Consider the following 27363-nt stretch of genomic DNA (forward strand, 5'->3'; position numbering starts at 1 on the left):
TTTTAACTGTAAATTTGTGCAAATATACATGTTGTAACTTTACTATTACTGTACATCGTTGACTTTTGACATTATCTTTTCATCTAACATGCTGAATACTCACATATTTTTGATACATCTTTGAAACAGTAAGTTAAGAAAGAGGCTTGAAAGGACTGAATTACTGAAAAACATTTCAATCACAGAATCATGATAACTGAAAACCTGTGACCATTTATAATTTCAGAACTTCACTGATTCTGTAGTATTAAACTATAAGGTGCTTCAAAAGCTCAGTCTAACTATCCTAAGGATTATAGCCTGTTGCCTGCTTCGTTTTGAGCAAAAGGGTTTCTTATCTATGGGTGTACTGCTGAGATTCAGTGATATCCTTGCCTTGATTTGTGGTCTCTAGCGCCACCCAGTGTCTTTTCATCACGTCTCTGGTATTGCCTCCACAATTTACTCACCCCACATTGCATCTATTCCAAGAAGATTATATGGTTTAGTCAACATTGTTATTTTTGTTGGAATAAATTAATTGGACTCAATGTATGTTTTAAGTAAAAACGTCAAGAACGGAGTAATATTAGTCTAGTGTAGGAGAATAGCCTGCACATTCTGTTCTCACACAGAAAGACATACTATATGTCCTGTGCTTATGCCAATATCATAAAATACACTAGAGAATGAGAGTGCAACTATTTTTTTTACTTATCTCACATTTTCAAGTGATCTTGAGAATGTGTTGTGTAGGTTTGTGCATGTGCGAATAAATGTATGACTGTGTGAGCGTTAACATTGTCTAGCTGTTGTTAGATCGTGGCTAATCTCACACGTATCAGAGCATAGGTTGGAGAAAGCAATACTTTAGCTGCCATAGACTCCACATTAATTCCCCCCATCCAGGCTTTTTAGATCAGATGGGTTGAGCATGTACTGATGTCTTACATCATGTGTAGGATGTTTTATCCATTTAGTGGTAGTAGGTACTTACTGTATCCAAATTATTCAGGGCATCAGGTAATACATACTGATGGTAACCCCTACAGCGCCCACTGCTGGATATATCTGGGACAACACGCCATCATGTCATAAGAAAATATTTCGTTCCATAACGTTAACTGCGCACAGGTTTCACCAATGTTGAAACGTACTACACTTAACGTGATTGGTCAAGCCATGTCCTTCAGCCAGTTCGAGCAATATTGATTTTCCTCACACATTTAGCTAAATATTGATTATTTGTAGACAAACTCCAATACTAAACAAGATCAAGATGTAAAGTCGAATTGAAACTATTTGTACAGTTTGCATTGTCTAAACTCTAGATGATAGTTGGACTGAGATAGAAAGAAGAGAAGGCTTATGGGTAGAGGAGGTTCTCTGTGCATGTCAATGTCAGTGGGAGGAGAGAAACCCAGCTCAGAGTGGAATTCACGGGGGCTGCATTTTACCATTTGGTCAAATCATTGGCTCTTTGGCCATTGCCTACTAGTACAGTGTTAAACTGACCATTGAAACAGCAAAGGAACACAACATTGTTTTAATTAGCGCGAGAACGGCAGTATTTACCTTGTCAGATCGCCTGTATCAATGATGCTTGAAGAAAATTCGTAAGAGGATCTTCTAATGCTTTATATAGAAAACTGCAGACTCTGTCGGGATTTTTTTTAAATTCAGGCAAAGCACTTTGAGGCGCCCAAAAAGAGAGGGGAGGGGGGCAAAGAAAACGCCCTGTTGCTCAAAATTCAAACTTAATCGCCGTGTGGAGTATGTATGATCTAATGTGGAGAACAGTACCATAAGTTTATTTTTAATTTTTAAAAGTGTGGAACACGAGGACCAGACGACCGTGCAAGTTTGTGGTGCGCTGCAGTTCCCTTTGGAATATTTTTTCCTCATTGTGCACTAGCCTACAATTGAGAGGCGATTTCAGAGGGCGGCGAGTGGAAGACAGCTAGGCCCACGGCCATTGCTTAGGAACAAAACACTTTTCTGATGTAAACTCATGTCTTTACACGGTTCGTCGTATTTGTAGAAGCAGGCTCTATTAATTCCAAAGATGTCGTTTGGCGCAGAGAGACGGATGGAAAACCGGTTGATAAAACTGGAGGCCATGATAAAAGATCCACGGTCTGCGATAAACTTGGAAAGTTTGCTGGTAGGCTACGTCTATTCTACATTATTAATTATTAATAACCCTCTGTTGTATCCACACTGCTTCTTCAGTTTTCACAGAAGAATAGATGAAAACGTTCCCAAAAATTGATCTTTTTTAAGGGTACGAGCGTTTGATTCGAACATTTCTAAATGTTCGATGCGCTCTGTTGTCATTTTTTAAGCAGCTACTTCCTCTCCACCACCAACACTTTGATTATGCAAAATAATAGTTCAGAAAACGTAGCCTACAGCAGTTGACTATGAGGCTTTATACGACAGCAATACAATAGACTACATATCACTCGCTATCGTATTTTGGATGTACACTGCGATGTAACTCATAGCTACATAGGTGCAACATGTGTGCAACAATGTGTAGGCTACGAGTATTGTGAAATTAACAGTACACCATTCGCGAGGCATATCTGGAAGGTAAAACAAATACGGGCATGAGCTCCAATCGTTAGTTTGGAATACTTTGTACGAACTACGGCAGATTAGTGTGCAGATTATATGGATCACTGGAATCAGCATGTCTAGCCCGCTTATGGAGACCTTATTATTTCCGGCTAAATTGTAGAGCCATCTTCCGCCTGGAAAGGAATGGGGTAATCGTACGGATAGTTTATGCCATTGACGTTTGGCACGATGACCATTGGGACACTGATGGCATGACTCTATGGCTCGCCTCTCTCCTGAGCCATGGCAGAAGATGTTGGACTGTGTTGTTGCTCCAAGATGATAATTGTCTTACAGTTGATAGCGGTACGGAATATGACAGACATTGCAACTCTATTTAGGTCTACAAGCGTACATGTTGTATGATATGACATGACTGAAAGCAATGCCAGATAATGAACGAACACTGAGATGTCTAGTAAAGGCAGCATATTGATTGGTGCATTCATGCACTCCTGCGGGCAATATTTGTGCTGTAATTACACCCTGTATGAAAGTTTATTTTGCTTTTTTTTCCTCCTTGTTATTTGGTCTTTTCAACCACAGTTAAGCAAATGCATATCCGATATTTCTTCTTGCTTCTCTGGGCCCATGTTTTCTGTACTTCCCAGTGAGAGTTCTTGTTAACATAGCCTTGAAGTAGATAATGGATAGGCCTATTTCTTGGCTGAGAGAAATATTATGTTTATTTCTTGCATAGTTGCAGAGATCAGAGCTTGATGAGTGCTCTAGACTGAAGTTGTGTGGGAAGAGTGCGTAGGTTGATAGCTTGCAGCCTTCTCACACCCCAGGACATTTTTAGCAGCCTCATGTCGCTTGTGATTGAGAGAGATGGAAGAGGACAATCACAATATTCTTCTCTCTAACATACACACACACCTTTGATTCTAGTTACATGCAAAGTATTCCACTGTCTGTGAAAATGGGGAGCAGTAACATAGGGTGTGTTTAGATCTATGTGGGGCTGAGGTAAAAGGGAATACAGTCTCAGGGCTGCCAAGCTTCTGTTCAGTTTCAGGCCTTAAATTATCACTGGTGGTCAATATATAGATGTTGTACGCTGGGGGTGTTCAGGTGTTGTGTTGCAATATGCAGTAAATAAAGCCTCTTACAAAACATCAGGAATATTCCTGACTGCTTGTCATGCCACATTTTGTTTTTACATAATAGTTTTTATTTCGGAAATAATTGTATTATTATAATGATACAGGAAGTTTAGTATTGTGCTGTGCAACCATTTTGAGATATAATATTGTTACTCATTTGGTGTAGCTTGGGTTAGGGTGATGGATCAATAAACACAATCTTGAAGCTGTATTCTTAACCAACTACTTTTCCTGCCAAAGTTAAAATGGACCATATTTGAAGTGGTATTACTAGCATAAGCACCTACTCTTTGTAGAATGTTTATCACAAGTGACACGTCATGTCTGTTCTGTCGGGGAGCATCCCTCTCATATGGTGGTTCTGTTTGTTGACATCACATGGACTAGACTGACTTTCTCAACATGCCCAAAGAGATAAGATCATATCTTTTTATCTCTACCCTATAATTTCCCTTTTGATTTGCACTTTTGTATGCCCTTGATACCACTCTCCATATTGCACTGAAAGAGGTCTCCAAAAAGTCAGTTCCTAAAAGCCCATCAACTCTTCTTTCTCCATCCTCTCTTCCCTAATTACTATAACACGTTCACTCATGACTGAAAAGACACAATCGATGTTAAAGGTTTGGCTTTACTTCTTTTGTTTTACCAACTTCTACTGACTTGATTGAGAGACTGCAGAGAGCTGACAGGACTGCTGGCAGTCTGCTGGGATGAGACAGCATTCTGCTGCATTCTGCTGTTTCAGTCAACTGGAGCAGATCCCCTCCTTTAAAGGGGCTGATGGTGCCATGTGTTGTTCACTAGAGTCTCCCTCCAGCTATGCCTCCGTGCAGAAGGAAGTGCACCTTCGCTGTTGTTTTTACACTGGAGCATTACGGTTCAGGCAGACTGTCTATGTGTCTGTCCACATCCAGGGAGCCCTATGTCCTGCTTCCATCCCAGTCAAGGACCTCTGTCCTGCTTCCATCCCAGTCAGGGAGCCCTATGTCCTGCTTCCATCCCAGTCAAGGACCTCTGTCCTGCTTCCATCCCAGTCAAGGACCTCTGTCCTGCTTCCATCCCAGTCAGGGAGCCCTATGTCCTGCTTCCATCCCAGTCAAGGACCTCTGTCCTGCTTCCATCCCAGTCAGGGAGCCCTGTCCTGCTTCCATCCCAGTCAAGGACCTATGTCCTGCTTCCATCCCAGTCAAGGACCTATGTCCTGCTTCCATCCCAGTCAGGGAGCCCTGTCCTGCTTCCATCCCAGTCAGGGAGCCCTGTCCTGCTTCCATCCCAGTCAAGGACCTCTGTCCTGCTTCCATCCCAGTCAAGGACCTCTGTCCTGCTTCCATCCCAGTCAAGGACCTTTGTCCTGCTTCCATCCCAGTCAAGGACCTCTGTCCTGCTTCCATCCCAGTCAAGGACCTATGTCCTGCTTCCATCCCAGTCAAGGACCTCTGTCCTGCTTCCATCCCAGTCAAGGACCTCTGTCCTGCTTCCATCCCAGTCAAGGACCTTTGTCCTGCTTCCCTCCCAGTCAGGGACTGCATGCTTCAAGTTTCACAAAGACACTGCTGCTTCTCGTAAGGAACACACTAGTCAAAAAGGAATGTGTGTAATTGTGTGTGTCTGTCTGTGTACATGTAGTTTGATGAACTTGTGCATTTTAAGGCTAATCTTACTACAGCTCCAGTCATTGAACATAGTTTGAATTAGATTAGCAAAAATTTGGGGTTCTATAAAGTGTACTACATTGCTGGAAACTCGAGTCCCAGGATAAGGGGATGAGATCATGATTGCAGTCAAATACAGATAAACCTTTTTCCATGGAGAGAATGATGTGCTTTACAGCGCAGTCAAGCATCACCATTTTGTGGTAGTGTTTTGATTCAGCAGCATTGGAACATGATATATGGTCATGAATTTATGTTTCAATTTGAAATCTGGCCCTGTCAGCTGTTTGGACTGCCATCTGGGTACATTGCTGCCTGGTGTTATTAAGTTTCCAGTAGGTGAGCTTTTTAACATTGAGTCACTTTTCTCAGAGAATATTATGTTAATCTAAGTCACCTCGCAGTTACCCAATACTCATCCCCACTGGCTTTAATCTTGAAAGTGGTCATTTATTAGAGATTAAAGTGGACTTGAGACAACATAGAAGTGTGAGCCCAGATCGGTTCATTTAGTGATCTGAGAGGCAGGGCTCTGGGGGAAACTGTGGCTCCAGAAGGATGACTGAGGCCTAGCATTAAGAAAGGCCATTCTCAAGATAAAGAAATATGCACACTTGATTGCTACGGCATGAGTAGCCTTTTCTCTCGACTCAAGGAAATGACCTCATTGAGTAAATAGTTGGAACTATATATGGGGCTCAAAGTCCTTCTGAATTGCTGCACTTTCCCCTCTCTCTCTCTCTCTCTCTCTCTCTCTCTCTCTCTCTCTCTCTCTCTCTCTCTCTCTCTCTCTCTCTCTCTCTCTCTCTCTCTCTCTCTCTCTCTCTCTCTCTCTCTCTCTCTCTCTCTCTCTCTCGCGCGCGCGCGTGCACGCGCACGTGCCGCCCCCCAAGATCTCATGATTGATTTGTTTTCTATTCTAAACACTTGCAAACATACACAACTCTAAACTCTACTCTATCACTCTTTCCTAGTATGACCACTGACAGACTCATAAACCTGCAGTCTCCAACGATAAACACAACGGTAACATAAGCACCGAATCTGACCACAACACAATGGTCATCGAGACCTGGTAGTTTCAGTAGGTTCTCTTGTCTAGTTTGTATTTTTCATTTGCAACCAGGAGAGATGTTTTGGCAACGCTTTCTTTTTACGCCCCTCTGTTGACTCTGTCTGGAAACTCATGCGTAGCATTGAGATCAATCTAAATGACTAACTGATGATGAAGCAGGTGGACAGGGAACCCAATGCCCAGCTCACTGCAGAACAGCAAATGCAAGGAATTCCATTTGTGATGTAATATGATTAGGAGAGGCACTTTATATGTGTAACTGGAACTTGTAAAATTCAATCTTTACCTGGCACTCGATTTGAGTTATTTAGGACTGTTCTTTTTATAGATCCTTTCTATTCTATTTTCTTGGTTTCTACTTTTGCTTTTCCAAAATAACTGCATTCTGCTCTGTTGCGCAACAATAAACCATACATAATTCAGACTCAAGCACACAAACCACCAGGACACTATCAATAACTTTCATTCAAGCCAGGCCTTCTCTGATTAAGTAGCAGCACTTCAAGCCGAGTGGAGTGTATTCCATGCATCCAATGTTGAAGCTGATCATCTGCTTCTCAAAGGTACATTTTAGGAAGAGCCGCACCCGTGTGTTGGATAATGTTGTCTCCTGCATCTGTGGCTGTGTTGTCTGCCTGTCTTGGGCGCTTCCATCTGTACAGGAAGTTTTATCATCAGCTAGGATTGTTTGGGGATTGGGACTAGATTAAGAAATTGATTGGGTAAATGATTGGGCAAATGTTTATCTTAAAAGACAAGCACGTTAAGACTTCGACCCCACATTGCTGTCCTTTGTTTTCTCTCACCAGCCTTTTTGTTTATGAATTCTGCTCACTTGTTTTGAGTGGGGAGAGTTGGCTGATTGATCCTGGGGAAGTGTCTGTGTATAGCAAACGCATAACAGTTTGAACTGATGGAGTACAAGTCTGAGAGTGCTTCACAGTTAGAGGTAATTCATCGTTGGACTTCCAGCCAGACACAGTGCACCTTAAGTGGGTTTGTGTTGTTTTTTACGGCTTATAGCACGACTGCATCCATTTGATAAAGAGTACGTAAGCTTGGTGTAGAAACAGGCACCTTCCTACTTCTTAGAGATTGATAAGCCAAAACATTCAGAGCCTTTGCTATGAAAATGTAATTATATTTGCATAAAAATGTTTCCCCCCTCATCACTCACTCTCTTACACCCCATCCTTCTCCTCCCCCCCCCCCCTCTCTCTCTCTCTCTCTCTCTCTCTCTCTCTGTCTCTCTATCTCTCTCTTCCCCACTTCTCCTACTGCCCCACCCAACACACACACACACACACCCAACACACACACCCAACATCTGCAGTTACAGAAGAGGGGTGATGGGGAGGCATGTGTGTGTTTTGTATGGGGAGGAAGGGGGGTGGTTCAAGTCCAACATGCACTACACATCCACAGCTGCAGCTCTCACAGCCAGTGGAGTTTGTGTCCGGTTTGGTCTCTGGGAACGTGGCCACTGCCTCGCAGGCAGTAGTGCTGGCTGTGATGTGCTGCTGGGGAGAAACACTGCCATATATGGCGGTGTGATGGTGGCCTGGGCCAATTTCTACAAAACAAGCCAGTCTGCACACCTCCTCTCTTAAGATGCCCTCTCCTGTCCTCTTCTTCCTCCTTTATTAATAGGCTCTAAGGCTAATTACCCTCTGGAGAACAATGTAGCTCTTTAATTGCAATTACTTTATTTTTCAATGAATACATTTTTAATAGAGATTTATTCTAGTTTTATTTCCAGAAGAATACAACAAACACATTTTCTCCAAAACAGTCACAGCAACTAACATTTTTTTTTTTTACATTTCAGATAGGCCGCTATCTCCCACCTTGCAATATTAGTCTCAGACCTAGCAGATATTCAGAATTCATCTGTAGATTTTCCATAATACTGAGGGAACACCCAGTGTGAGGTGTTAAACAAGACATTTAGAATCGTAAGCACACACAGCAGTGCGTGCATGCCAGTGAGTGGGCCACCAGCAGAAATGTAAACAACGAGGGAAATACTGTCTTTCCTACCTGGAGCACTTGAGTTCCATCCTACTATGCATTCTTTAGGTGTGGCCTTTGGATGTTTATGGTTGATGTCCTTCGGCCTACGAATGTACTACAAGTTAAACTTGTTTGATCAGAGTCTTGTGATGTGTCCTCTGTGATGTGTCATGTTCCTCAAGGCTCTTTTGGCCTGCAGTTTCCTCACAATGGCTAGATCGCCTGCATGTGTTCCATGTCACATGCACTCATGGTCCATCGCAATGCCCGGAAGTGGGAGGAGGGGGTGTTAAAGGAACGTGCCTGTTGAATGAACACAGGAGCTGACTTCCCGGGAGCTAATTCAAGTGGGATTGTGTTTTTGGTGAAGAGATGCCTCACTGTAGTCATAAACGGCTGCACGTGAGAATGCCGGGAAGGATTTTATTACCTGGGGATTGGAATGTGTTTTATTTTTAGAAGCGGTCATGTCAGGGAGCAGAGAGAAACGAAGGGGAGCGCTCCTCCCACTCCTACACTGTTCATCCATCTGGCCGTCAGCCGCAGCGCTCCATCACGGCCTCCTTTCCAGGAGACGACTGCCCACACAGGCACACGTCTGTACGTACACAGAGCGTACACAGGGCACACGTCTGTACGTACACAGAGCATACACACACTGATACCGCACTGACACACACACAGGGCACACGTCTGTACGTACACAGAGCGTACACACACTGATACTGCACTGACACACACACAGGGCACACGTCTGTACGTACACAGAGCGTACACACACTGATACCGCACTGACACACACACAGGGCACACGTCTGTACGTACACAGAGCGTACACACACTGATACCGCACTGACACACACACAGGGCACACGTCTGTACGTACACAGAGCGTACACACACTGATACCGCACTGACACACACACAGGGCACACGTCTGTACGTACACAGAGCGTACGCACACTGATACCGCACTGACACACACACAGGGCACACGTCTGTACGTACACAGAGCGTACGCACACTGATACCGCACTGACACACACACAGGGCACACGTCTGTACGTACACAGAGCGTACACACACTACTACCGCACTGACACACACACAGGGCACACGTCTGTAGGTACACAGAGCGTACACACACTACTACCGCACTGACACACACACAGGGCACACGTCTGTAGGTACACAGAGCACACACAGCACTGGAACACTGTTTTTACACTCTTAACATTTCACACATTAAGTCACAACAGTGGTACTGAAGCCCTATGACAAACACTGTGATGAAACATGATCAGACAGTTTTTGTAACGTGTGTCACGTCTTGTTGTGGTACCTCATTAAACCTCTCCTCAATGGTTAGTGACCAGTTCTGTTCTGTACCAGGTAGTCGGGTACCAACAGGAAGAACTCAATATAGTTTGAGTTTGGAAACCTGCTTGCCATGGTCCTTTAAATGACTTTGTTTTCACGACATCTGTACGGTTGCGATGAACAGAAGCAGATATGTGATACTAGTCTCAAACTTTTCAAAATTAGCCCTCCCTCATCAACCTTGTCTCAATGTAAAATGGGAGGCCTTTGCTGTATAGTGAATACTGAATTTCTCAGTTGTGTCTGGAGGAGAGTTATGAAAGCCTGCTGCTTCACTTCACACTGGCCTCCGTTTCTACCAGGAACTATTTTTAACTGTCTGGAATTTGATCAAAACATAGCTTTCTACTACAGCCTTTTACAGTCCAGAGCAGGTTGTTTTCGGTTCCACATGCCTGGAGATGAGGGCTTTTGGGAGGAACTGGCACAAGGGAAATGTTCTTCTCATAGGGGTGAGATGTGCTGGTATTGCATCTCCATATTTACACTTTGTTTGAAGATGTTAATTTAGGCTGATTCCAGAGAATTTTCTGTCCCAGTTTCTTAGAAAGTATAGTCAGCAAGAGAATGAAACAAAAGTGTTGTGAGCCCCAAGGAGGTTTCCATTAGTCAGCAGGTTGCCAGGTGGAGTGTCCTTAGCCTCGTGGAGGACATGTCCAGACCCAGGTCACTCACCCTTCACTGGATCTATGTTTTCTTTTCTTTTTTTGTGATGCCTGTTTCAATAAAGCCTAGCCATTCTGTTTGACTTATGCTTTTAGCTATACACATTTCAGTTACTTCTGTCCATAATGAATCCTGCTGCAGGATGTTAGGAAAGTTTGATGTTTGGTATAATTTCATTTCAGTACATGGCATTGACATGAGCTTGAGCTTGTTACCAACTTTGGTCCCCTCTGTAATTCACTGTGTCTCAGTCTTTCATGTTGCCAAGCAACCTGGCTTGATTACGTTGTACTGATTGCAAGCAGCCTGCCGTTGTGGCCAAGCTAAAGAATGACTCAATCTAGCGAAGCGATGGGATATGGAGGGTGTGATTACTAGTCTGCCAACTGGTGATGATTTTGTAGATACTGTCTATAAGAAGTTGGTTTTGAATCTTAACAAAACTGAACGGATGCACAAAGTGTGTGAAACCCTGCACCAAGAAGGGTTGTTTTAATAATCAAAAACAACATCAGACAAGTACACTTTTTGGATGTAAAAAAACGGAACTGAAGATGCCTCGTGAATGTGTGGGAAACTGGTAACTAAATGTGGGGTTTCTAGTCTTCGAGGAACCTGTTAAAGTAGCTTGTTCCATCCAGGTTGTTGGCATACATTTTGCTTTGCTTGAGTGGGATGGAGGTATGTTTGGATGAATGTAAGTGGGCATCCTATTTGTGTGAAACATCATCATTAAAAGGATATTTAAAATAAGATCTTCTTTGGTACCCATAAACCCAGTGAGTTTATAGTTTGCGGTGGGTTCACAAATTCCCACTATGTATCCTTAGACAACTGGGCCACTTAACAGGCCTCCACACACATTCCCTTGAATGCACACATATGCACACACACACACACACACACACACACACACACACGCACACACACACACACACACACACACACGCAATGAGTGAGCTTTCCTTCATCCTGAGTTTTCTCTGCTCTAAAATGGATATGCAAATGTGAGTGTTTTTCCTAATGCTTTTTCCAAAGGGGCTGTAGTGTCATAACAGGCTATATAGTTGAGTTCCACGAGAGCTTTCTTCATACAAAAGCAGTTATTACATTCTGTGAAGGTCTGCAGTGCTGATACTTGAACCTGTGCATGTGCCAGTTTGTGTCAAATGCTGCTTGGTGTGTTTGTGGGGTGAGGGCTGTGTCTGCTCTTTAGAGAAGCTGCTTCTCAGGAAATGGCTTACACACTGAGGGACTGGCTTCATGACACAGTGAAATTATTCTGGGCGGGGTGTATCATTTCCTGTATTGCTGAGCTCGAAGGGGGATCCACTGTGTGCGTGTGGGTGTGCTTTTTCCCTTAAATAGTAGTTTTTTTGTGAGGTCAGTCCTTCAATGGGAAGTAGAGTTTAGATGATGAAATGGAATGGCTGGTTCACCCAAGCCTGCCTGTTGCAGGGGAGAGGGAGGGAGGGAGCGATTTGGAAGAGAGAGAGGGATTGTTGTAAGTTGTCTTGCAATGCTTGTCTTAGCAGTTTTAAAATAAAAAGGCACAGTTGTGAAGTGTTTGGGCATTTCAAATTGACCACAACCAGGCTGGAGAGTATAGGCAACACAATTTAAATGAATAAACCATCGCAAATGTTCTTGTGAGCGTAAAGAATAGTATTCTTTCTGTTGTTCACTCACATTGTTGATTTATAATTGTCATTTACTTTGGGATTGTTTTTGGCTTGAATAACTTATTTACCTATTTAATTTGGGTAATTCTGGCAACCCATGTGCTTGCATTCCACAGTGTTTCTTAAAATAACTCCCATATAAATAAATAAAAAGATCCTAAGTGTGATGGCAATTAACCCAGAGCAAGTTAGGAATGTTGGAATGCCTTAATACACTCTCCAGGGAATGGCAGAGTTTCATGAGTTCAGTTGTCATGGGCATAAGGTGACAGTTTCTTAAACCTGATGAGTAGTCAAATATTGACTGGTCATATCCTTTTGTATAATTGTTCTTTCTTTCTTTTTTCCAAATTTTGTGTCATGAACAATAAGATTTCCTAGAACAATCAACTTTTGTTATTCTTTCATCAATGGTGAAACTTGCTCATTATTGTGCACTTTTTATTTTCCAATGATGTGTATTTGACAGAATATAATCAGACCATGTTGTTACCATATCATGCAGCTTTCTGCTTCTTTCACAGGATTCCATGAATGCCTTGGTTTTAGATCTGGACTACCCAGCTCTACGGAAAAACAAAAACGTTGAAACATTTTTAAACAGATGTAAGTTCATGAATGTGGGCCTGTGGGTGAATGAATCAACTTTTTTCCCCCAAATATGAAAACGATAAAACATTGGTTTTCAATGCATATATTTCTGTGACTGTATGTACGACCAACTTGGCAGATGAGAAAGTCATGGGACATATTCGAGAGTTCCAGATGAAGTCCGAGGACTTCGACAGAGTGAAAGTGATTGGCAGAGGGGCTTTTGGTGAGGTGCAGCTGGTGAGTCCTCATGTGGTTTTTGTTTCAAGATTGTTTGGGGCCTTTTCCAGCTTCCCCTGCGTTATGGGTTTAGCCTATGTGCTATGCACTCTTACCTGGTGAAGCATGGTGATCATGGTGAAAGACTTTAAACGAACAAACAGCCGCTTCCTATTATATACTTCTGTGTGCTTGTATCTACAGACAGGGTGGCCTTTGACCTTGTGTGAATTCTCCACAGTCGTACTTCATTCATGTGACAATGATGTTCCATTTGTCCCCAGGTGAGACACAAAGCGTCTCAGAAGGTGTATGCCATGAAGCTGCTGAGCAAGTTTGAGATGATCAAGCGCTCAGACTCAGCATTCTTCTGGGAGGAGAGGGATATCATGGCCTTTGCCAACAGTCCCTGGGTTGTTCAGGTGAGGCCCACGGTGCAGGCACACAGCCCACAGCTGTCATTATAACATAGGAGTTAAGACTTCAAGCTAACTAAAACGAAGATGGAAAGGGTCTGCTCAAATCTAGTGAGTAAATGTCCCTCATCACTACAGCAAAAACGGTCATTTACGCAAAATGTGATATAAACTCAGAACACAGGACAGTTTTATTGCATACTGTAAGTTTTTTGTGATAAAGTTTGAGAATTTAGCGGCAGGAAACCCCACTTAAGAACCAGGAAACTTAAAATCCCACTTTCCTCTCCCCATGTGGGTGCAGCTGTGCTGTGCCTTCCAAGACGACCGCTACTTGTACATGGTGATGGAGTACATGCCTGGTGGGGACCTGGTGAACCTCACCAGCACCTACGACGTCCCGGAGAAGTGGGCCAAGTTCTACACAGCCGAGGTGGTCATGGCATTGGATGCCATCCATTCCATGGGGTTCATCCACCGCGACGTCAAGCCTGACAACATGCTCCTGGACCGGCATGGACATCTCAAACTGGCCGACTTCGGCACCTGCATGAAGATGGACACGGTGAGTTTCTTGTCCTCGGTGCAGTTTTTTCGGGGTGGGATTTGAAACCAGGTTAGTTATCTCATTATATTGTTGCACAAACAAGCTATTCCAGAATATCATCTTTTGTTTTATAGCCTATGGTCTGTCAATCCCCCCACCCCAAAAAACTTTTTGTAAACAAGAATGTCAGTTTGTCATCTTGGTTGTGTGTCTTGCTGCAGACGGGCATGGTTCACTGTGACACTGCGGTTGGAACTCCGGACTACATCTCTCCTGAGGTGCTCAAGTCCCAGGGGGGCGATGGTTACTATGGACGGGAATGTGACTGGTGGTCTGTAGGAGTCTTCATCTTCGAGATGCTAGTCGGTGGGTTGACTTTTAACATCCACAATCCCCACAGACCTGTCAGTGGTTGTGAAATATTTTAAATGGCCGTGCACAGCAAACCACAAAGGGTTTTACTTTGGGTTTCTATTTAGAAGTAAAGACAACGCAAAGTTGTGAACAGTCTTGATATCACATGACACAAATACTACAAGTACTCACATTTGGAAATTTAGCTGTATGTGGTTAAGTTGCTTGGTTAGTGTAAACTAGATATCATTTTTTTGAATGATGATTCAGAAATATAATTTGTAATGGGTCTCCCTGCTAGGTGACACACCGTTCTATGCTGACTCTCTGGTCGGAACGTACAGCAAGATCATGGATCACAAGAACTCTCTTAACTTCCCAGATGATGTGGAGATCTCAAAAGACGCCAAAAATCTCATCTGTGCCTTCCTCACTGACCGGTAAGATCAGGACAGGATGATGACCATGCTCAATACTGCTGTACTCATTCCGTCGCTCAAGTATTCCCAGATTACTAACTCCCATTTGGATTTGTTTATGGAGGGAGGTGAGGCTTGGTCGTAACGGGGTGGAGGAAATCAAGAGACACCCGTTCTTCAAGAATGACCAGTGGACGTTCAACACCATCAGAGACAGTAAGTGTTCTTCAAGCTAAGGACCCTGTAATACTTCAAAGCTGTTCTCTGAGCTGGGGATTTAATGCAGGAAGAATGATTACCATGCTGAAGTATCTAGACAATGCTTTCTTTCACCCTGCCTCCCTCCCCACTCTCTTCTGTACACTTCAGATTTTTTTAACGTACTCTCTCTGTCTCTCTCTCTTCCTCTGTTTCATAGCGGCTGCTCCAGTGGTACCAGAGCTTAGCAGTGACATTGATACCAGTAACTTTGATGAGATTGAGGATGATAAAGGCGATGTAGAGACCTTTCCGACTCCCAAAGCTTTTGTGGGAAACCAGCTTCCCTTTGTTGGATTCACCTATTTCAAAGAGAACCAGTGAGTCTGCTACTGTCTTTGAGAGTGGAGACATATACATGTTTCAAATAGTTCAGATTTGCTGTTTGGAATGTTTCCATTGTTCCATGGCGAAAGACGGGATAAATCAAGCATATTTGGTTGTTTTTGTATTAAACAGCCTCTTTGCATTGTCAGCCTATGACTTTACGCCATCATTTTCTCTGATGCATGTCTGATGTTCAAACGTATTCAAAAAATAAAAAATAAACTTTAGACTATAATGGTTTTACACCACCATAATCTGAGATGAGTCTTGAATCCAAATGTTTGTAACTTTCCCATCAGTCAACAGTTGAGAAATTACCAGTAAGCTTCAATCAGTTATCCAGCCAGATAAACACATTGTGACACGAGTGTTGCAGTTGAGCTGTTGGGCATCTGACATTGACAGTAATGAATAAATCAATTGTTTTCTAACAACACCCTTTTCTCAACAGATTACTAAAAGACTCAAATAATTCTGCAGTTGCACATGAGAAATCAACATCACTGATAGGCGAGGTAGGTACAGGACTGTTTTCTTCTGTTTTCTGCGTTTTTTCTTGCTAACTGAAAATGTCACTCATATTCAGGACACGGCCAATTTTTCAGTCCGAGTCAAATAATGTAAACATCTAAACAGTAATGTTGCCATAAGACTGGCAAGGTAAAAAAAAATCATTTTGTAACATAATCATTATCTTAGCCTTTAGCTTAACAGAAGTTTCTTACTTAGTCTCAAACACACTCAGACCAAGCAGCTAATCCCTAATGTAAAAGGCTTATCCTAGAAAATCAGCTTTTACCGGCTGAGTTTGTTGAGACAAACATAAATAAATCAATCTATTACTCTTTTATAGTTCTACATTTCCTTTAAAGTGATCTCTGTTCAAGTGAAATCTTGGTTTGGATTGGTTGTGCAGAAGAATATAATGAGTAAATAAATAAGTGCTTTAAGCTTGGTCATAAGTGCCCCCTTATTATAATAAAATATGTAATACGCAGATAGAAGCCTCATGGTAATCCCAGAAGCGCACCAACGCCTGTCTTTCCTGGAAGAGTCTCTTGATAAGTAATTAAGGTGGTTCTCCTCCTCGTTCCTCTCCCCCAGTCGGCTGCTCTGCAGAAGAAGCTTCATGAGGTTGAGGAGCAGCTGAGTAACGAGATGCAGTCCAAAGACGAGCTGGACCACAAGTGCAGGTAAGAACATTCCAGCTCGTCTCTGGTGAGCTCCACACACGCAGCGCTAACCTCTGCTTTTTGGAGTTTGCTGCTTGTGGTTCCTTTCCCCTCATCCTGATTCTCTGTAGGAGGGATCCTCAGCAGGGCAACAGGCATCTCTCGGACCAGCTGATGTAGAAATGCACATATCCTAGATTAGGGCTCCCTCTCTTGAGACATTTCAAAAAACAGACGGACAGATTTCTGGCCCAGCTTAATGCTGTTATACCCGATTCAATTAATCAGTCTTTTAGTCGTTTGGATATGTGAAACGAGACCCTGCTGTGCTGGGGAGCACTCAGTGGATTGAGGCTCTCTGAGCTTTGTAGTCTGAGTTGACATTATTGAATTCTGAATAACATTAAATGTTCTCCCATTCCTGCAGAACTGCCAGCGCTCGTCTTGAGAAGATCTCCAAAGAACTCGATGAGGAGGTGAGGGGTCTCGAACAAGTTCACACAAAACACTTGTTGCTACTACAATGCACGTCTTTATTTTGTGTTGGAACAAGCGCATCATCCTACTGCGGCTTCAACCTGTGTTTTTATCATGTTAATTTATGTATCAGTGGTGACAAACTGAATGCTTCCGTGAAGATGTCAGGTGTGTAGCAGAGCAAGTGGACCCAAACGCAGGAGAGGCAAGCAGAAAGGATCAAAATAACTGACATGTATTTCTAGATAACTCCAAAAAATTGAAAAACTAGGTACTCAGAAATCGGATGCAAAGCAACGGACAATTACAGGCAAAAACCAAGACAACGTATGGGCATGAACACAAAGGCAAACACTTCTCACATGAAACGCAACCAGCAGACTAACAATCAGACCCTGCACAAGGGAGCAAAACCTAAATACACATGGGGAGGGTAATGATAATGGAAGACCGATGGGTTATTACAGACAAGGAGCAAGTGTGGAGCCGGAGCAGGGAGCCAGGGGAGAGAGGGAGAGGACATGCCCATCACACAGACGCACACAGATAGACAGGGGATAGGGAGAACACAGGGACTACACAGGGAGAACACAGGGAGAACACAGGGAGAACACAGGGAGAACACAGGGAGAACACAGGGAGAACACAGGGAGAACACAGGGAGAACACAGGGAGAACACAACAGAAACTCTCCAGAACACAAAGGAAACACGTAGGAACACCAGAGGAAACATGAAGGAACACCAGGGAAGTCACTGGGGACAGAGGCACGGCCATGGCTGTGAAAGAAGATCCTTCTGTAATAAAAATACAGCACAAAACATGAGTGCGCTTTTTCCCTCTCTCTGACCTCTTTAGCTTAGGTTTGTTCCTTTTGTTTGAAATAAATACTTTCTGCTGTTTTAATGGGACATGGATACCTAACAGGGCATCTTTACTGTTCAAATATCTTTACTGCTCAACAACTCTGCTCAACAACACTACACACTGCGGTTCATAGTCAACATATGGCAGCCCTCTTACCTTTTATGTGCATGTCTAGCAGGCTAGAAGCACTGTTTAGATAGTACAGTTCTTGTCTCCCGTTGTTTTTGTGGAAATTATATTAGGACATTTGTAGTAGCCAAACTGGTACCAATCTCTACCTTGTTTTGTTCACTTGAAGGAATGTCCTTGTAACGAGAAAGTCATGGAGCTGTTGTTTGGTTTGGTAGTGTGTTCATAGATGCTGTGTGGGTAGTAACTAAGAGTGGGGTGTGTCTTTGACAGGTTAGCAGCAGGAAGGGTCTGGAGTCCAGCCTGAGACAGCTGGAGAGGGAGAAGGCTCTCCTGCAGCACAAGAGCCTGGAGAGCCACAGGAAGGCGGAGAGCGAGGCGGACCGGAAGCGTTGCCTGGAAAACGAAGGTGAGACTGCACTTTCACACAGAGACGTACAAACAGCACCGAGGAGTGGGTGGCAATAACGCAACTCGTTCCTGACCTATTGTACATAAAATGAGTCACAGAAGGGCATTTTTATGACGGTGTTTGTGCAGATATGACAACAATTATTGTACTTTCAGTTTAGTTTTGCCAAACACCAAATAAACAACAATAACAGCTGTCAAATAGATGGCAAAAAAAAACAAATATTAATGCTGCCAACCAAAGGAATATTAAGAAATATAAGTGTAACAATACAACATGCTATATTTCCATGCTCACATCAGATGTTCTCCACAGTTAACGGTCTTCGAGACCAACTGGATGATATGAAGAGAAGAAACCAGAACTCTCACATCTCCAACGAGAAGAACATTCACTTACAACGGCAGGTGTGTGTGCATGTGCATGTGTTCATGTTTGTTTTTCTGGATAAGACTTTACTAACCCAAATATAATTAACTTGTGTCTTATTAATTGAAAATATTAGGCAGACAACGGGCAAATTATGTGTGTGCGTGGTGTGTGTGTCTGCATGTTTGTGTCTCCTGTGTGTGTGTGTGCGCGCACTGCACGTGCGTGTGTATCTCTCTCCTCCAGCTGGAGGAAGCTAACGCGCTGCTGAGGGTGGAGGCAGAGTCAGCTGCCCGGCTGAGGAAGACCCAGACAGAGACGAGCAAACAGCTGCAGCAGCTGGAGGCCAACACCAGGGACCTGCAGGACAAGTGCTGCCTGCTGGAACACGGCAAGCTGGGCCTGGAGAAGGACTGCATCAGCCTGCAGGCTGCCCTGGAGGCAGAGAGGAGGGAGCACAGCCAGGGCTCAGAGACCATCGCAGACCTGCAGGGTGAGAGGCAGGGAGGGAGAGATGGGGGGGGGGGGGGGGGGGAGTGTGGAAGGAGTGTCTGCATAGATTAACCCTGGAATGCACTAATACGTGCACATGTTGCACTGAGGTGTGTATTTTTTTATGTTGTAAACTTGGGAAGCTCTCTTATTCACTCTCTCCCTTACCGTTGTTGTGTGTGTGTGTTTAGGCCGAATCTCTGGCCTGGAGAATGAAGTGCGGCAGGTCAGACAGTCCCTCTCAAAAGCAGAGACGGAAAAGAGACAAGTGCAAGAGAAGCTCACAGATCTAGAGAAGGTAAGAGGATACTTGACTTGCAGTATGGGCACCTGGGGAAAAGGCATTACAGAAACAAACACTTTGTTTTAGGACTTCAATACGTCCTACTGTCCAGGCAATAAGTCAATTTACAACAAGTACGTTTTGATAAATTTATTTGGATGTTATATGAATATCAAAGCCATTGCTCGAGTTGTGGCCTTGAATCCTTCTGTCATTCTTCCTTGCTCACCCTTCCCCCCTTTGCTCCATAGGAGAAAAGCAACAAGGAGATTGACATGACGTACAACCTGAAGGTGTTGCAGCAGGGTCTGGAGCAAGAGGAGGCCGCCCACAAGGCCACCAAAGCCAGGCTGGCTGACAAGAGCAAGATCACAGAGTCCATAGAGGGTGCCAAATCAGAGGCCATGAAAGGTAAGGCCCCTTCGTTCATTCACTCATTTTCCTTCCACCACATGAGAACGGTGGATAGAATTAGGTTTGAAACTGAATGTCCCCTTCTCCCATGCCACACTTTGAACCCTCCTCACAACCCTCGTTGCCTGCTCGTCCTTCTCTCGTCCCTCTGTTCTGGTCTTTTTCTGGCCCCCTCTCTCTCTCTCTCTCTCTCCATCCCTCTTCTGTCCCCTTTTTCCTCCCCTCCCCTGTGTCGTCGTCCCTTCAGAGGTGGAGCAGAAGCTAGTGGAGGAGAGGGCTGCTAAGATGCGGGTGGAGAACCGCATGTTGGAGCTGGAGAAGCACAGCAGCATGCTGGACTGTGACTACAAGCAGTCCCTGCAGAAGCTGGACGAGCTCCGCAGGCACAAGGACAGGCTGACAGAGGAGGTTTGTATCGGAGCCTGTGGCTGCAAATGTTTACTTCTGGGCACGCGTTTTGTGTTTCTTTGTGTGTTGGTCCATGCTTGTGTTTGTGAATGACAGATGGAAAACTGAATTATGACTCAGTCTCCAACCGAGAAAAACAATTTAATTACCCTTTCTCATCCTCATCTTTTCCACTTGTTCTCTGCCAGGTGAAAAACTTGACCCTGAAGATTGAGCAGGAGACCCAGAAGCGCAGTCTGACCCAGAATGACCTCAAGGTCCAGAACCAGCAACTCAACTCACTGCGCACCTCAGAGAAGCAGCTCAAACAGGAGGCCAACCACCTGCTGGACATCAAACGCAGTCTGGAGAAGCAGAACCAGGAGCTACGGAAGTCAGTCCTTGCTAGAAAGGAGAACACAGTCTTGATTTTGAAATCAGATCTAAAGAATCCATTTCTATAGCTTGTGCGAGTCAATGGCTACATTCCATTTGGAGGGGAAGATTGCACACAGTCCCTTAAGTGTGCGTTTGTACTTGCAGGGAACGGCAGGACTCAGACGGCCAGATGAAGGAACTCCAGGATCAGCTGGAGGCGGAGCAGTACTTCTCTGTAAGTCAGTATGTTGCTGATGCAACTGCATATAACAATTTGGAAACTTGTGTGTTTTATGTAGGTCTGCTTGCTGTACCTACCAGACGCTGTATAAGACCCAGGTTCGGGAGCTGAAGGAGGAGTGTGAGGAGAAAAACAAGCTCTACAAAGACATGCAGCAATCCCTTCAGGAGCTACAGGAGGAGAGGTGGGTAGAACCATACTGGTCTGGAGCTTGCGGTCCCCCATTCGGCTTGACTGACCTCGAAGGACCTCTTACTTGACCGTTGACCCTTCTCAGGGACTCGCTGGCCGCCCAGCTGGAGATCACGCTGACCAAGGCAGACTCGGAGCAGCTGGCACGCTCCATCGCCGAGGAGCAGTACTCGGACCTGGAGAAGGAGAAGATCATGAAGGAACTGGAGCTCAAGGAGATGATGGCCCGCCACAAGCAGGAGCTGGGCGAGAAGGACATCACCATTGGCTCGGTGAGGGAAGGGGGCGTGGAGCCCCACGCACAGACATGGGTGCCAGAGCAGACTTGGTTCTGTCTTTGGGGGATGTTGCAAGATGTGTTTCTGTACTTACTGCTTGCCGCTAGCTATACGTAAAGAAGACTTGCTTCCTACAGCGTGGTTTCACTATTGTCTGCTTCAATAGCAAAGGAAACACCTCTTATCATTGTCCAAAACTTGTAAACTTAAAATTAGTTTTTCATGGAATGCACCTTTTCTGTGAAGTTGATTGCCTGTTGTTTTCCTAACAGCTGGAGGAGGCCAATCGCACGCTGACAAGTGACGTGGCCAACCTCGCCAATGAGAAGGAAGAGATGAATAACAAACTGAAGGAGACTCTTGAAGGTTCATTGGTCATTTCGTCATATATATATATATATATATATATATATGTATATGTGTGTGTATGTATGTATGTATGTATGTACATTTAGTTCTTATCCTGCATCAGAGACCACAGCCCTTCCTCAGGGCATCACAGTCTATGGAGTAGGCTCTCGGGAGAACGTTAGCACTGTATCTAAAGCTGTGTCTGCTGTGTTTTCAGAGTTGGAAAGGTCGATGGATGGGGAGCAGCAGATAAGCCAAATGAAGCTGACGTTTGAGAAGCAGCTCCAGACAGAAAGGACACTGAAGACACAGGTGGGAGCACACTTCACAAAGTCCTTCTGGTTTATTTGATACTACTCTGTAGTATAAAACTCCCATCCAACTGCTTTAAAACAAACTAATAGCCTTGGAAACACTTCACCCAACACCTAAAAATAGGTGTGTATCAAACTGTTTAAAAAAATAATATATATATATATATATATATATATATGTATATACATTACTGTTTCAGACATAAAATCACTGTTAGGGGTTGCATAAAATCACATAATGACTGCTTCTACTGTATGTGCTTGCATGTCAGGCTGTGAACAAACTAGCGGAAATCATGAACAGGAAGGAGTTGCGTGGCGGAGGCAGTCGCCGTGGTAACGACACGGACGTGCGGCGGAAGGAGAAGGAGAACAGGAAGCTGCAGCTGGAGCTACGCTCAGAGAAAGAGAAGCTCAATAGCACCATCATCAAGTACCAGAGAGAGATCAACGACATGCAGGCGGTCAGTAACACGAAACCTCCCACTAACCAAAACACAACCACTGAGGTCAGAGAAAGGACAACAGGTGGTTGCATCCAACACAACCTTACACTAACCTTCATTTAACTAAAGCAAAGATCAACACCATGGACGGTGGGTGGCCGATACAAAGGATATGTCCCTAAATTAATCATCCATCATATCACCATATAAACAGGACTATAACTGTTTTGTTTAGTTATTATTCTTGTTGCAGTCTGCCTGGTAGCTGTGATGTGGTTACTTTGGCCGGGATTTACTAGGCACAGTACAATCACTTGATTCTTGATCTGCTGCTGTATTTGCTACTTGTTAGACACAATATATGGGTAAATGTATCTGCTAAATGAATAATATGTAAATATTATAAATGTTTTTCTCCAGCAAATAGCAGATGAGAGCCAGGTGCGCATTGAGCTGCAGATGGCCCTGGACAGTAAGGACAGCGACATCGAGCAGCTGCGGAACCTTCTCCAGTCTGTAAACGTTCACTCCCTGGACTCCGCCAGCGTCAGCAGCGGGCCCGAGTTTGACACCGACGACTCCTACACAGGTGAGTCCTGACTGCATACACATGGGAAAATGTTTTTAGAATAATTCTATGTTTTCCCTTTTTATTGACTAGCCCAATTGCCTTTCAATTCTTGCTTCATCAAGTTCTCATATGAATGTGTTGTCTTATTTCCTTCTTAGAAACAAGGTTGGAGGGCTGGCTCTCTCTCCCTGTACGGAACAACACCAAGAAGTTTGGCTGGGAAAAAAAAGTAAAAACACATTTTTCACAGTTTTTAATTTTCTATTCAAACATTAAAACAAGTGTTTTGTCCCGGCCGTCTTTGAGTAAATATAATTTGTATTCAATTTTCCCCAGTATGTGGTTGTGAGCAGTAAGAAGATTCTGTTCTACAATAGTGAGCAAGATAAGGAGCTGTCAAACCCCTACATGGTGCTTGACATAGAGTAAGTAAAATGATGACGTGCTGTCATTCATATGACAAAGATGGCAAGTCAAGTCGACCAAGGCTTGTACTGTTGCTTATAGTAAGCTTTTTAGCCAAAAATGGTCTTCCAAAAATGATTGCTTTCATACATTTTGTTTACAGCATTTAATACAATACACCCATAACAATGTAGTCTGCTAATAACACTGCATATTTTCATATTATTAATGTTTTCTTTTTTATATTTCTCGCTACTTGCAGCAAACTCTTCCATGTTAGACCTGTCACCCAGACTGACGTGTACCGAGCAGATTCCAAAGAAATTCCAAGGATATTCCAGGTAATAACTGTTTTCTTTGTTATGTTCCACTTAGTGAATGCATTCATTTTCGGGAATGCATCCATCCTCAGACACGCATACTGTCTAGATGATCTTGATGACAGCTGTGACTCGTCCCGCCATCCTTCTTCAGATCCTGTACGCCAACGAGGGAGAGAGCAAGAAGGAGCCGGAGTTTCCTGTTGAGCCTCTTCCCATTGGAGAGAAGTCCAGCTACATCTGCCACAAAGGCCACGAGTTCATTCCAACACTCTACCATTTCCCCACCAACTGCGAGGCCTGCACCAAGCCTCTGTGGAACATGTTCAAGCCACCGCCCGCCCTAGAGTGCCGACGCTGCCACATCAAGTGCCACAAGGACCACATGGACAAGAAAGAGGAGGTCATCGCACCCTGCAGAGGTAGGGAAAGAGGGGGGGGCTTTTAGTTGGCATTTGATACCTACTAGTTGAGACCCCTGTATCTGTTGTTTTCTAGTACACAAGTATGGTGTTTATTACTTCTTACTTGACAACTATTGGCAATAGTTGTCAAGTCGAATTTAGCTATCCCCAAGGCTTATTGGGAAAGAGCTGTTGTTTCTGTATGCAGATGTGCTCCGTTCTGTGTACGCATTCACCTGTATGGTTTGTTCACACCTGTCTATAGGGTGTTTTATAGTCACCCTATGGTGGAGAATATGGCTGCCATATCTCAAAGCATTCTTTTAGTAAGCATCCTGAGTAACCATCCGATCCTCCCTTCCTCTTGTCCTCCCCCTCTCCAGTGAATTATGACGTGTCGACAGCCAAAAACTTGCTGCTCCTAGCCATCTCCCAGGAGGAACAGCAGAAATGGGTGGGCCGGTTGGTAAAGAGGATCCCTAAGAAGCCTCCTGCTCCCGAGCACTTTGCCCGCTCCTCTCCCCGTGCCTCCATGAAGGTCCAGCCCAGCCAGTCCATGAGGAGACCCAGCCGCCAACTACCCCCCAGCAAGAGCAGGTGAGAGGGGGGCACATATTGTCAAAATACTGGATTGTGAGGAATGGTTGGTGTTGACAGTTGGTTCTCAAGTGAAGGGTTATGTAAAGTTTTTTTAGAAACTTAACCAAGGGTAATTAGAGTTTGAATGAGTAGTTTCCCCCAGGTTTTTGGAGACTTGTAATTTGTGACTGATTATTAAGTAATTGACAAAGTAGATGGGGGGGGAAATGGATCACTCAATAAGGAATCTGCAAACACCATCGCTTAACCCTTTCAGAATTATCAACTTTGGTCTTCAGGACTGGCACTGGGCATTGGATGATGTCGATGACGATATTGATGGGGATTTTTCTTTTAATTTCTGATGAAAAGATAGGGTATGGTATCATGTTTCAGAATCTCAGATTATGAGTTTAAAGTGTGGCGCATGTTTGGTTGCTGTGGAACACTTGACTGCTCGCTCTTGGTGTCTTTCAATCTTCGAACATTTTTGGGTTATTGATCCAGAAACGGTTCCTTCTAGAAGTTTAGAGTCTGTGTTTTGCTGACCTGTACTTTAACACACCTCCAGACATTTGTTTGTGCTTCAAAAGCCTAGTGTAATATCAATTGTATTTGAGCAAACAAACTATTTTTATTGATTTTCAATTCCGCATACTTGTTAGTATGATTACTGTAGAGTGTTATGATGGCAGGCTCGTCTGTGACGTGTATCCCTCTAACCTCAGCCCCCCCAAACCAGAGGGCCTCAAGATTACACGGGAAGACTCCAGCAGCATACATCGACACAAATCCTAACAGTCGTGTGCCAGTGTTTCCAGTGTGCATGACTGTTTTTATTTTTGTGTAAAAGTGACTGTGTTTTGTTTTGTGACAAGTGTGAAGTTTTGCAATAAAACATTCGCCCAGGAAGCGTGTTTTGTAGTTTGTGGGAAAGATGGTGTGTTCACGCGAGAGTTTGTGTAAACTGCATGCTACTGTTGTTCTGTGCATGTGCTTTGCAAGGTGACTTGCATTTGAGATCAGATGTGTCTTGATGTTATGACATCAGTGTGACACTTGTAACCAGTATTTTCAATGATGATTCACACCAAAAACTAACTGCCCCTATCTCTTTCTTTCTCTCTCCAGTTAAACTTACTTGGGAGTGTGGTGCAGCTTCAAGGTGGTGGGTCTTTCTCCTTCTAACAAAACAATACGCTCTTGCATATGACCTGACACGGATGCACAAATATAAACCTACTTCACTTTTCCTGAGGACTTTATATCCAGCTTCTCCATACATCTTTCACTTAGGTGAGTTTTCACTTGGTTGCCGTCTTGAAACTGTTGTCATTCCCTGTCAGTTTATCCACTGGACTCTGGAGATTGGTGTGCCAACAAACTCACTCCTGTTAGCAGTGTGAATAGATTCTCAGACTCTGCAAATGGGTTCAGTCCGAGTACGTTTCGCTTCCTTCAGAACATCACCCTCACAACTGCAAATGGATAGGCGACTTGCATGGGACAGATGCATTTATCTTGACACAACACTTGCTGATGGATTAGACTGTCAGGATTGAGGAGATCAGATAAGTTACCCACCTCTCTACCAACCTGAACCCACACGCAGACTTTTACACAGTACAATAGATGATTGCTCATAGCCAACATATCTACAATAGATAATGGATTCAGAACACTACAGCCACGAAATAAGTACTGTTAACGCATGGTTGGATATCACATTGATGAAGTTGGCAAAGGCACTCACTTTTGTATGTGTCTGACCATACCTTCTACTAACTAAATGCCATGACCGTTATTTGAGGGAAATGTTTACTGCAACCAATTGAATGCGAAGGATGCAAAGGTTAGGCATTACATGTTAGCTTGATTCCTTTTCGTTTGAATGTACATCTGGGTGAACTAGACGACACATAAGCAATGTATGACCACAACATTATACCGTTTTTTGTTCCAGTCTACTTGATCAGGGCTACCTATCACCGCCAACATTAAAGCAATGCATGTTTTCCTCTGCCCCTGAAGTTCACTAAGTGCTGTTGCCTTCATGCCTTTGGTAAATCCACTTGTGGTATAAACAAATTCTGCATTTAATTTGAAAATTTCTGGGAACAAGAGGGGAATTTAAAGATACTTATTTTGTTGTTAAACAAATGACAAGTTCCGCAAATGTATCCCACAAGCTGAAGTATTGAACAGTAACATGCAATTGAAGTTGTTTTGAATGTCTGTTATAATATGTTTTTGTAAAAAAAAAAGAAAAAGAAAAAATATCCTCTTTTGGCACGTGGTGTGTATCTTACAGATGGAGAGTAATAGGTGTGTGCTTTAAGTGCTCTCCTTTAACCAAGAAGCTTCTGAAAAGCACGTTTTATACATATATAAATAAATATACATGGTATATATTTTACATGACGACATACAGTGCACATTGTATTATTTATACTGCCTTGTCCACTTTGTATTTAAAAGGCGCTGCATCCAGATTGCATGTTTGATATTGCTCTAATACAGCTCTATGATAACCAGTTCAACAATAAAGACATGGATGTGCCTTCCGGTTTGGA

General features: G+C 43.7%; 1 protein-coding gene across 1 annotated transcript; it reads left to right on the forward strand.

Moving 5' to 3' along the window:
- The first annotated feature begins 1482 nt into the window (after positions 1-1482).
- rock2a (rho-associated, coiled-coil containing protein kinase 2a) lies at positions 1483-27361 on the forward strand. The gene is made up of 33 exons (XM_084675575.1): positions 1483-2143; positions 12703-12784; positions 12909-13009; positions 13273-13410; positions 13709-13969; positions 14173-14317; positions 14607-14745; positions 14849-14940; positions 15143-15302; positions 15761-15824; positions 16414-16502; positions 16909-16957; positions 18228-18363; positions 18682-18773; positions 18982-19228; positions 19419-19525; positions 19762-19921; positions 20172-20332; positions 20521-20705; positions 20855-20924; positions 21011-21114; positions 21208-21394; positions 21673-21766; positions 21969-22063; positions 22338-22529; positions 22932-23100; positions 23241-23311; positions 23419-23507; positions 23750-23828; positions 23962-24229; positions 24595-24808; positions 25068-25167; positions 25922-27361. Exons 1-32 carry the CDS (start codon positions 2045-2047, stop codon positions 25153-25155), a joined length of 4227 nt encoding a protein of 1408 aa, XP_084531701.1. The 5' UTR covers positions 1483-2044; the 3' UTR covers positions 25156-25167; positions 25922-27361.
- Positions 27362-27363: the final 2 nt, after the last annotated feature.

The sequence above is a fragment of the Hypomesus nipponensis genome, chromosome 3 (assembly GCF_054491055.1).
Source record: "Hypomesus nipponensis isolate SF chromosome 3, ASM5449105v1, whole genome shotgun sequence".
In the NCBI taxonomy this organism is placed as follows: domain Eukaryota; kingdom Metazoa; phylum Chordata; class Actinopteri; order Osmeriformes; family Osmeridae; genus Hypomesus; species Hypomesus nipponensis.